Source organism: Hetaerina americana, unplaced genomic scaffold, assembly GCF_022747635.1.
Source record: "Hetaerina americana unplaced genomic scaffold, ioHetAmer1.1.p SCAF_3, whole genome shotgun sequence".
Taxonomy (NCBI): domain Eukaryota; kingdom Metazoa; phylum Arthropoda; class Insecta; order Odonata; family Calopterygidae; genus Hetaerina; species Hetaerina americana.
The window spans coordinates 83,602,259-83,613,870 of NW_027286874.1; the positions used below are offsets into that span (position 1 = coordinate 83,602,259).

The 11,612-nt window shown below is 36.8% G+C and overlaps 1 protein-coding gene across 4 annotated transcripts in view; it reads right to left on the reverse strand.

Annotated features, from left to right (window-relative positions):
* LOC139690773 (uncharacterized) overlaps nucleotides 1-11,612 on the reverse strand; it is a 57,737-nt gene that overhangs the window by 34,735 nt on the left and 11,390 nt on the right. Inside the window, exons 1-2 of one of the 4 annotated variants that reach the window (XM_071588332.1) lie at nucleotides 11,430-11,595; nucleotides 9,900-9,997 (exon numbers count right to left, since the gene is read on the reverse strand). In XM_071588332.1, the coding sequence (XP_071444433.1) occupies nucleotides 9,900-9,990 (91 nt within the window). In that variant the 5' untranslated portion in view covers nucleotides 9,991-9,997; nucleotides 11,430-11,595. The other 3 variants (XM_071588329.1, XM_071588330.1, XM_071588331.1) reach the window with 3 other exon arrangements.

Genomic DNA, 11,612 nt, shown 5'->3' on the forward strand with positions numbered 1-11,612 from the left:
CTCCTGAATATATCACATTGTAACCGTCGCTCCAGAAGTCTTCATCCCCCTTAATCTCGCTCGCTCTCAGGATGTCTGTTCCCAGTCTGTCCATCTCCATCTTAACATTTTATAACTTTCCACACACTCATATACCATCATGTCATTGTCCACATTTAATGATGATCCCCTCCCAGTGGTCCCCACCTAGAGTTCTGAATGGAGGAATATTTTACCTCCGAAGTATTTCACCGGGAGGAATCCCATGACGTCATATTTGAAGCAAGGCTGTATATTCTATGTGGATTAATTAATGCATCGCTCCAGTAATCCTTGCTTCCCTCAATCTCCCCTTACTCACACTTAACATGTAAAAACTTCCTTCCTCCATTTCTCTTTTGGTGTTTCCTATGGATCAGTTTTACATCCCTAAGTCCCTATCCCGAAGGGCGCAGTCCACCTCTGTCTTCTTTTCCACTGCGGTCAAGTCGGTTGTGCCAAGATTTCGTATGATGACGGCGGAGCCTTAACCCCTGTCGGGCACGGCACCACTCCTACAACCTAGCACTACGAGCCCCGTAGGTGTCAGGAGTAATTATTTATTTGATAGCGTCCATATTGTCATGGGAAAATATTTCTGGTGGTTTCCTGTGACCTATCTTAATAATTTTTAACGTGGCATCATCTCTTAACTGACCTCTCACTAAGATACGACGGCTTTGAAACAGCATCATTTTAAAACAGACGCTGCGCGGACAACCTGCTTTCCAGACTCTACCCTTCGACCTATCTGGCAAGGGTGATCTTACTAGTAGAACCCTGGGGTTTATAAGAACACGCGAGTCCTGCCACCACGTCAAAGTTGCAGTTCATGGTAACTGATTGGACCTCCGGGCCAAGTTAGGGGGTCGAAACATTTTCAATTGACCAGAGGTTATTCAAAGAAATGCAGAGGCATTTAATCAACGGTTGGCAAAAGGAAGGTGCATAAAAAAATCAGCAGATATATATAATTTAGAATCAATTTGAAAGACTACAACTGTCGCCTCCATCTCCGTGAATCCCTAGGCAAATAATATAGTATTTTCAATGGCCATTGCACCATTTTCTCAAGCTTCATCCATGAATATTTTTAGCGTATATTTTTGAAATACACATAAGCAAACCCACCGTGTAGTCATATGGAATTTATCTTATTTCAAGCAGGCCACGAAATGTGTATGGCAACATATTACTGCGTCATGTAGGAGTGACGTTACAATAATGACCTTGACACCCCACTATACATATTTGAGTAACCGCCAACAGCAACATCATGCATTTGAGGCTACCTCAGAAGATTAACTTTTATTCGAATTAAAATTAAATTTTGATTCGAATAAAATGTATCTAGTTCATAAGGAATGGCGTAATTTTTTTTAAATAGTTGGTCAAAGATTTATCATTTGAGTTTTAGTGATTGTGAAGTCAAGCTATATCATGTAAATGTATTATTATTCAGGGATCTCTGCGATTTCAATCAGTATAAATACCTAGAGAGAAAGCATTGCCAGCTTTTCCCGCAGAATATTCTCTAATTCCGAACAAGGCCTTCAACGAAACATGCTACGTATATTTACAGACTGCACGCCACCCAAAACCACACTAATTTACGTTGGTAAAATTATTGATTTTTTACAGCTGAATACCTGGAAAGAGCAGGGTGAACATAAATTGTCTTGGGGATCAAGGAAATTATTAGGTTTTCCAAGTGATCAGCCCAATTTTCCGCTTCAAAAATAAAAATGCAATTTAAGGAATACTATAAATAATAGAACATACGGAACACAGACAAGCCAAGTCTTTCCAGTCAAGTTGTCGTCATTCTGAATTTCGCGGAAAGAAGTTTCACATCACATAGATGAGGCTCAGCTTTCGGGGCATATAAACTTAACCAGTTCTCGAAAATAATCTCTGAACTTCAGGCATGAAGTCAAAGAATCGCACATTGACTGTCATTCAAAATCTATTCTCCGTTATTTTCAAGAAACGGGAAAATTTTAAAGCAGCACTTGCTTTCTTACTCACATAAGGAAACGGATGTAACCAAATTCCAAACGTAATATTTGACACATTACAGGGGCTAACGTCAGTCAAAAATTCAACTTAATCTTTTCAGAATGACATAAACAATTTTTCTATCACCAAACATTAATATTCGCCTTAAATATATGCATAACTTATACATATATTTATATTTAAACATAACTTATATCCGTTTAATATGACGATAATACTATCCTTTTTTAACCAGAGGGGTGACAGACCACACAGGCCACCAATATACAATATACCTTTAATTCAGGTTTGACCTTAAAAGGTCATTTCCGGTTCTTTATGAATTGCTTACTCTAGAGAATGATTTTTTTACTAAATTACTTGAAAGAAGCGGTAATTAATGCCACGTTCCAATTTAAAAATACATCGTTACCATATATTCTCACAGCAGAAATAAGAGGACATGAAGTTGCTTTCTTCTTCGTTTCTTCCCTTCGTTGTTAAATTAATTGGCCTCGCAATAAACAATTGTTGAAGTATTTAAAGTATAAAGCGAGCAAAGAAATATTTGCACTATTTTTGGGGGATTTTTAATTTAGCTCAGAGAAAAATATGAAGAATCCATCTGGCGCGTTAATCGAGCGAAATTCCATCTGCATCTCCCACCTTCCACAATTATCTTGTTTTCGCAAAGTTAGAGTCAACCAGGATTCAGCATTGTGCTCAAAATTTTTTGGGATTAAGTAAGCTTGGAAGCGGTTAGTATTTCTTCACGCTGTTTTTAATTTTGAAAATATACCTGTATTGCGGGCAACATAATACATTTTAAGCGCATAAGGCAGCAACTGATTACGGTGGGAATCATTGAATAACTTATAACAATTTTAAGTAAATGTATTTTAATATGCCTATTTTGTTTATTTTCCAACGTTTGACACCTCACTATGCAACTTGTCCATGAATGATCACTATTCGTATTCCCGGCTCGCCTTTAGGAGCATGCTCAAATCCAGGGCGAGACAGGCTCCCTCTTTTACAATGTTTTATCGAGTATATAGTTAAATATCCTGGAAATATGTCTTGCAACCAATCTATGCCAGCAGGAGCATTTTTCACTCGAAGCATGTAAACGTTTTGTTATAACAAATTACGATCCTAAAATATTCGAAAATGATCCAATGTTGTGAGCGTACTTCACCATAATGGTCTTTTCAATGATGCCTTTAAGGTTTGCTTAACAACATCCTTCCTTGGAATTAATTATTCAGACATTGTTTAGCACCACAACTAATTAATATCGACATGATAATAAGTATTACTTACGTATTATAGAACGTTCTAGTTAGTAAACCAGTCCACGTTGCTGTGAACATAAAGACTAGAGAAAGGTTACGTTCAAATTTGTAAATGTATTAATATACAATCAAATACATTAATGTTCCGTTTGGTGAGGAAATGGCAAATATTAAGAAAAAATTTCACGGGGTAATAAATATAATTTATCGAATAGTTTCTAAACATAGGATGGGATAGGATAGGATTGACTTGGATAGTTTTTCAGGACCTGGTTGGCAGAAAATTTCACCTCCTGCGTAATGAACCTGACCTCAATTTCAGTGGGAACGCAGCAAATAATAGCACTAGGTCAGGGCTGCGCAGTCGAACTTGTGAGGGAAAGCTCAAGATTTTCGATCGACGGCACACGCAGTCCAGGAGGAACACATTCAAATGATAACGGCCATGCAGGTGACCGTGTAATCCCCAAAATTCCCCGATTAATATCCCACTAGGAATCTTAAAACCCGAACATTCAATCATGCACTTCTTTTCAACCCTGAGCCGATGGAATTGAATTGCATCATATTTATTATCGTTTAAAAGGTGGAGTGCGGAAAATTATTAAACTTTTTTATAAAATTTTTAACATACATTTCGACAGTAATCTACGAGTATCTACGCTGTGCAAATGACTCCCCTGTGCATGGAATTTCCGACCACAATTCTGCATTATCAAATTCATATACGTATTATTTTGAATAAGAATTCTGATGAAAAACTCCAACGCTTTGGATTAATGGATCAGATAGCAAACTTTCTAAATGGATCACATTTATCATTACTGCCGTTCAACTCAATTCATTATCAAGCGTAAACCAAGGAACATCTAGAACAACAGCAGGTCGCCCGACAAATAAGTCCGACCTACTGCTATTGTCAAACGCGGAAATACTCAAGAATTAGATTGTTAAAAGTTACAACTGACTATAAAATCGCGGAAAGACTAATGAAATACATTGTTACAAGTTAAAACTGACTATAATATCCATAGAATAGCATCATAGCAGAAAATAAGGGCAATTTAATAAACCTCTTAATTTTATTTGAATGGGCACATATCTGAACGTTATTGCAACAGATGATTCGTAAAAAAAATATTTTCAATAAATGCAATGTCGTATAACACCCATCTAGTCCCTCCCAGATTTTTGCTGCTGCTGCTGCTTACACATAGAAATTTAAAGTTAATATTTGCCGATCCGATAATTTACTATTTACGATCACTAAGAAACACTAATCCAAGGTGTTGAGCAGACTTCGACTTCTTCTTCTCTCTTCCAACATTTCAGTTATACATGCTCGTGGAGAATCTTAACTGAATTGACAGTTAAATATGCAACGCGTCCATTTCTAAGTCAAAGCAACAAAAACAAACAACACCCACCTTCTCTCGATTCACCCCTTGATAAACCCCTTGTCCATTCTCTTGTCCCTTGTCTGTTGATCTCTGTGATTTTGTTTTAACTTTAGCAATGCAAGCATCTTGTTCAGCGGACTAGTGTGGATTCAAACATCACGGACGCGGTATGACAGGGATCTACGAAATATTTTATTTATTACTGGTAATCTACCGGTTAAGGTCCGTTTTCAATGGACACAAGCTACCAAACGGTACAGCCACAATTCCATAGTCTCTCCTAACAAAACACAACCTGAACTCCAACATTACGACAAGCCCCTCTTCAATTCCGCACATTTCCTTCCTTCATTCTGTCCAACATGCTTATCCCATTCCACCTTCCTCGAGGGTATTAAGGCTGCAAAAATATTCTTCATGGCTTTCACCCTAATCAAGTCACGACAACGTTGAGCAATACATGCCAAGTTTAGACGCTGGATATTTATGGACACCTTAAGTCATTGCTGATTTATTTACACTCACATAGCTACGCGGCAAGTCTATACGGACGGTGGACATCAAGGTCGTCAGAGAAACCATCAAACGTCGTTTTCATGGGCAAAAATGTCAACCTGAGGACAGCACGACCATTGAGTCAGTCATGATTGGCAATGGTGAAATAAACGTGAAATCTAAACATTTAGGAGGTAGAAAACCAACCTTTCAATTAAGAGCTACTAGACATTATTTAAAAATAATATCTAAGGGACAAAATATAGGAGGCGCTTTTCCACTAGCGATTGAATACATTCATTCAAGGTCACACGCATCCATATACCTCCACCTTGTACATACCTATTCAAATAAAACCTAAGAAGACGATTCCCTTCTATTACAAGTCACAATACGATCGAATTTCGGCCGAGGCTGAAGCCTCGTGAACCGCAACTGAAATTAAAGGCGCCGGAATGAGACTCTCCGTAGTCTAAAATTGTCATCACTACGCACGCTTTCCCTTTCAAGAACGGTGAAAGTTGCAAAGCTTACTAACTATTCGCCGCAATACTACCAAACTAGAGAGGAAATATAAGAATAAAATTTTGGAAAATCGACAATCGGGGAATGAATTAACAGAGATTAACTTTATCCATAGTCAGTAGGCAGCTTATATGAAAAACAACATGAACTCACTACTATTGCGCTCATAAACTATGGTTGAACACATTTAGCCATAAATGTGTATCTAAATGCTCGGCGTATGTTCTTTTAATGTAAATTTACTTAAAATCCAATTTCTACCACACACACTAGTATTTCTTCCTCTGTGTTGCGGAGCCCTCTTGTCTCATTATTGAGACAGTTGATGAGATCCAGATGATGGAGGTTCCAATGGCCATTAAGCCAAGTTCCCAGACTTGAGTTACCCCCCAAATGAAGTATTTTTAATAAAAAAATGCATTGTTTTCGAAGTGGGTGGGATTGGACCTTAAGTTAGTGAATGGCCTGAAAGGAACATCGTTAAGGGACATATTATCGGTGAAATTTTATCACGACGATGAGCCCTTGCTCTTTAAAAACTTCCTGCTGTGTATTCTCAAATAACAAACTTTTTTGTATATGTTAAGCACAAACAGCTAGCGGTACTTCTTTTTCTCCCAGAAAAGATATTCCGCGTAAGGCTGATTAACGTTTTTGGGTTATAACGGAAATATTTCATTCGATTATCCGTAAACACATTAGAGTCGACAATGCAAATTGTATCAATACCAGATCATGAACTGCAAACATAGAGCTACGGGCCACATTTATATTCCTAAATTCCGCTTCAATACACGACATAGATAACCATCAAAATACCTAAATATTAAGCGATCACGTATATTTTCATGACAAACGTTACACAATTCTCGTGTGAAAACTTGGGAGGATACGTTTTTATGATTTTAGCCCTTCATTCAGAGCGAATATTTATTTATAATTGTTGCGACGGTGAAACAAAAATAATTTAACGCTAACTATGACGATAACAGTTTTTTTACCTCACCGTTTAACGGGGTATTATGGATTACGAAAAATGCCACTAATTCCTTAAATTGCATAATAATTATACCATAAATAAAAAAACCTTAACCACTTTGCAACCGGAGAAAAATTTTTGTTCTACATTATCATATTGTGAAGTACTCACTGTCAGAAACAAGAAACGTCTAGTCCCTTCTTACTACAGACGATCACCATGAGACGGCGGAGTAAGAACGCTTAAGAATTGACTGAAAGGGCAAACAAATAATAAAGGTTGATCCTGTGATATAAGTAATCACCTAACTTTTACCCAACATGTATCTTACAAGTAATCATTGCATGATCTTCAAATTTTCCGTGGTGACGGTAAATGATTTAGAGCCACATTTAACAATGGCACTCAGGGGGAGGAAATGTTTGTCCCATATGTTGATTAGATTTACAAAAATATACGCCGTCGTTTCCTCGCTTAAGTGAAATCCGCATGTTTTCGGAGGCCGAAACGGGAGCGTCTCAAAAATGGCTTGTTATGCGGCCAAGGTCGGTTTCACGGAACGCTAATGGGGTAATCTCCCTTCTTTTTTCCCGAATATTTTGGGGTAAGTGTGCATCGTAACGGTAACTGGATAAAAACAGAAGTCCAAAAGTGATTGATACGCCCTCTGCACAGTTTAAAACCTGTATCCCTCTCATCTTGCAAGAATAACTAACGCGTTCCTTTGCAGAAATAATTAAAGCGTATCCAACTTATCTGACGCACTCACATGCGAGCATTGGCAAGTGGCCTAGAAAATTCCCGCTATCATGCCTCCAAATCACGAAATATCAAAATTAGCTCGGAAGTTTAAATGCAATTCCAGGAGCTGAGACCTCTCAAGAGGCTGAACAAAATTAGAGCTGGTATTCCAGGCAATCAAAAAATAAAAACTGATATATCCTACCAACCGGCAAAGTGCCACGTTTAGGGTCGTAATTGACGCGGTTTCCATGAACACCGAACAGATTTCATCCTAATTGGTGTTGCACAAAAACATTTTAGGCAGTAACGCATTTACAATGCAAATGTCATAAATTACGAAAGGAAAAAAATGAGAAAGCACGAATTTTCGAAAAGGGAAAAATTTAAATTGGAGGCGATTCTGTACATCGGTGATGTAATTGCAGGTGACTGAAACTTATAATTAGTATATCTTCAACAAAAATGTAACATTACCCATTTTTACGGAATATTTTTAAATAATGCATGTAAAAAACCAGTTCAGTCACTCCAATTTCAGTTAAGTCATCTAAGAAGCAATCTTGATACTGAAGCAAAAAGGCCTTGGGATCACAGAGGATAAACAGTAACTAAATTCTCTGTCTCCACTACCCAGATTCGAATTTCAGGGAGCAAGGTTAAGAACATCGAAATACATCAGATATTTGATACAAAACAGTAAAGCCTCTCCGAAAATTATAATTAATAATTTTCTAAACGGAAGAACCGCAACTGGGAAAGAAAAAAAATAATATACGCGGTGCAGGAGGGGATTGAATATGCTCTTCATTCCATGTGAAATACTTATTTTACTCAAAATTATCCATCTCAGATTTCCAAAAACTCGCTTTAAGTCACATCTGTAAGGACAATGCCATGAAACGTCTGGTGATTAGTAGGTACGGGCATCAATACTACTTAAGGGCAGTCTTCTATTCTCCTGGTAAATTTGCTAATTTAGAAATGTGCCAATTAAATATGCCCGCTAATAGTAAAAAAAACTCTACCACACTACACTCTACCACGTAGAGGCCGCATAAAATATCCAAGAGATTTATTTTACCCATGTACACCGTTCTACATAAAACTGTTCATTCCGTGCACGGTACGCGAGAAGAAGTAATAACGCAAAGAAGGTAGCAATTCGGGTGATAGATATTTATCGTGTTGACAAAGAAAAAACATAACAATGACGCTATTCCGTAACAGTTGGTCGCACCAAATGGTGAAGTTAGTATTTTTAAAATATAAAAATGTCAATTATGCAAATTAGCACGTTCTCATTTCGTCGATAAGGCCAAAAATATAATAATATAGCAGGGCTGGCATGATTGCCTGTAATCACTTTTCACTTCCGCACGCTAATAACCTTGTTATTAAATCCCAAAAGCATTGAGGTTTATCGATAGCTCCCTTTATATCTTCATTTTTCGCCTCTCCTTTTCATTGCGCAGACATGGAGCGCATATTGGCGACAATTATGGTTCATGTTTAGAAAAACGGCATACAGCCCCGTGTTGAAGTACGTTTATTATAAATGCATGTATACCTTTTTGATGGAATTTCAAATAACAGAGTGTTACAGTAAATTTAAGCCCAATAAATCAATAAAGAAGTCTTAACATATTAAAATATTTCCGCACATGACAAAAGAGGTAAAATAACACTTTTGCACTGGCCTTCATTCTGCGTTTACGCCCGATAGCTAGGGAAGAAAGAGTATTACTGGCATTCAAGAAGTTCATAATCCAGCGAGAAAGGCTGCCCAATACCTGAAAATGCGATAAGGTACGCCCATGCCTAGCCGATAACGAGACCGATGCGCTAGTCACTGACATTCCTAAAGGAAATATAATCAGTGAAAAAGCCCCTACTATCTGATTGATGAGATAAAAAAAATTGGCAAAAAATGCTAACCAAAAATATTCCACCACACCATGCATTAAGATCCGCCAAAATTTACTGTTTCACGATCGACCACCCGCCAAAATTCAGGATTATTTTACCGTTCAAGATACCACAATTTTACATGGCAATTTACGTTTTTAAATAAGTTCAAATATTTTAACAATGACTAATCTTTGTTCCGGCGACCAATAGAGCACACATTGACAATCAAAATTGACAGGGTACATTGAAAAACTTTCATTGAAATGATGTCACTTCATTTATTTTAGGTGAACAATCTGAACATGATTTCAATACAAACAATAAATAACGTAATGCAATATATTTAAAACATGAACGTTCATCACTACAATAAATCTTGGTAATATTGTCAAACCCCGAAGGACATAAGACTTGTCTGATCGATATTCCTTAACACGCCCGAAAGAATTTAATTGATATTGAAATATTTTGACCTTCACCTCTGGTGAAATAATCCCTTAAAATATGGAAGTATAGAAAATATCAAAAAATATTTACCTGAGAAGTAAAAACAGTTGAATTTATGGGCCAGTTTCAGGAGTGGGGACATTGGCATTTCACTCGCCGCCATCTCTCCATTCCTCGTCATCACTGCACTATAACATAAATCGGAATATGGCAAAGTTAAGAAAGGAATATAAGTTAAAATATCATAATTATAAAACATTCAAATATATTGGGGATATCAACTGAACATCTGGGATATTTAATGTCAAAATTGTGGAATAATTAACACTTCCTATCATAAAAAGCTGAAGCAGCAGACGACGGCGTAGCCATACATAAACGTAAATAAGGACTCAAGAAGTACTTCCTTGAGGTTAAAAGAAATTGAAAGAGCATTATACTACTCAAACGACAATTAAGCTAATTAATATTACGTTTTTCGAACAGGGAAATTCGCACAGTAATATTGGCAAACAATTTTCACGAAGTAATTGGCTATGTTTTCATTGAGTATAGTTACGATGACTGCCACATGTAAACAACAGCGCTCAATGACGTAAAAAACAAAAAAGGAAAACTTTTTGTTTATGGACACTTGTCGGTCAAGAAATAAAAATATTAGTGTTTATTATTAAATATAATAGATAATCTGGCACTAAAGTTTGAGATAATAGGCTAAAAATTACATCTTTAAATTCTGCAATACGCAAGGCCATTTCACAATTCACCATAAATTTCTAAATAATTTCGCGGTAACATTGTTGCAGTGAATATCTTAAAATTCTACAAAAATATGTATTTGGAGAATCAGACTGACACTTTGGTCATGTAAACTTGCATTGCTTAGCATGATTGTGTGGCAACTTATAAAAGGCTGATACTATTAAAGAAACAGCCAGGCGCTTTTGATATAAAAATGGTTGCGCTCATATTTTGATTTGAGCGAAATAAACTGTCCCAATACATTCGGGATAAGTCAAAATGCAGAGAGCTTCTGCTACAGAAGACAGCAAAAATAAAGGAGCATATAGGGTAGAAGTAATAATGGGCGATGTATTCTCTTGTTTTCATGCAGTAATTCAATTTTTGTGGTAAAACCTAACGACAAACCACCAATATCATGGGTTGTTTGTCGTCAGGTTTTAGCTGTCGTTAGGTGGTAAAAACTAGTTATTTTAATAGATAAATTGAACATAATAACAGGAGCATAAAAGTTCAAAATCTAATAAAACTATGGTCATTTAACATTACAGAAACCAGTCCTTTCACAGCGACCAATTAAGAGTAATGATGGACTCTGATTTTGAGACTATATAGCGAAAGAACAAAAGATTAAGTCCTCAAATCAGAGTGAGTTTTTTCAAGGTTTATCATACCTCGCAGAGATCACTGAAAGTAGCGTGGGCTTCGGTGCTGGACAAGTCTTATGCATTTTCACTTTTTACATGCATTCCCAATTCAAAAATGAAAAGTCTCATTTCGCTTTCCATCTATTTTGATGACTCTAAGGACATATTTTGTCAACAGTACTCTCCCCCAGAATGTTACATTACCTAAAAAACACTTGTATTAAAAGCTTACTCAAAGGTCGTAGTCCTACTAACTTCATTGTTTGTTATAGTTCACAACCCTGAAACACTGAAGTCGCGTTCACTGGAGAATTAAATCAACACATTTCTTAACCGCATTTGATTGGAATGCTTGATGCAAAAATAATCCTCAGTATAGAGCCAAATAACAACAAACCAAGAAATTTATGGCCCT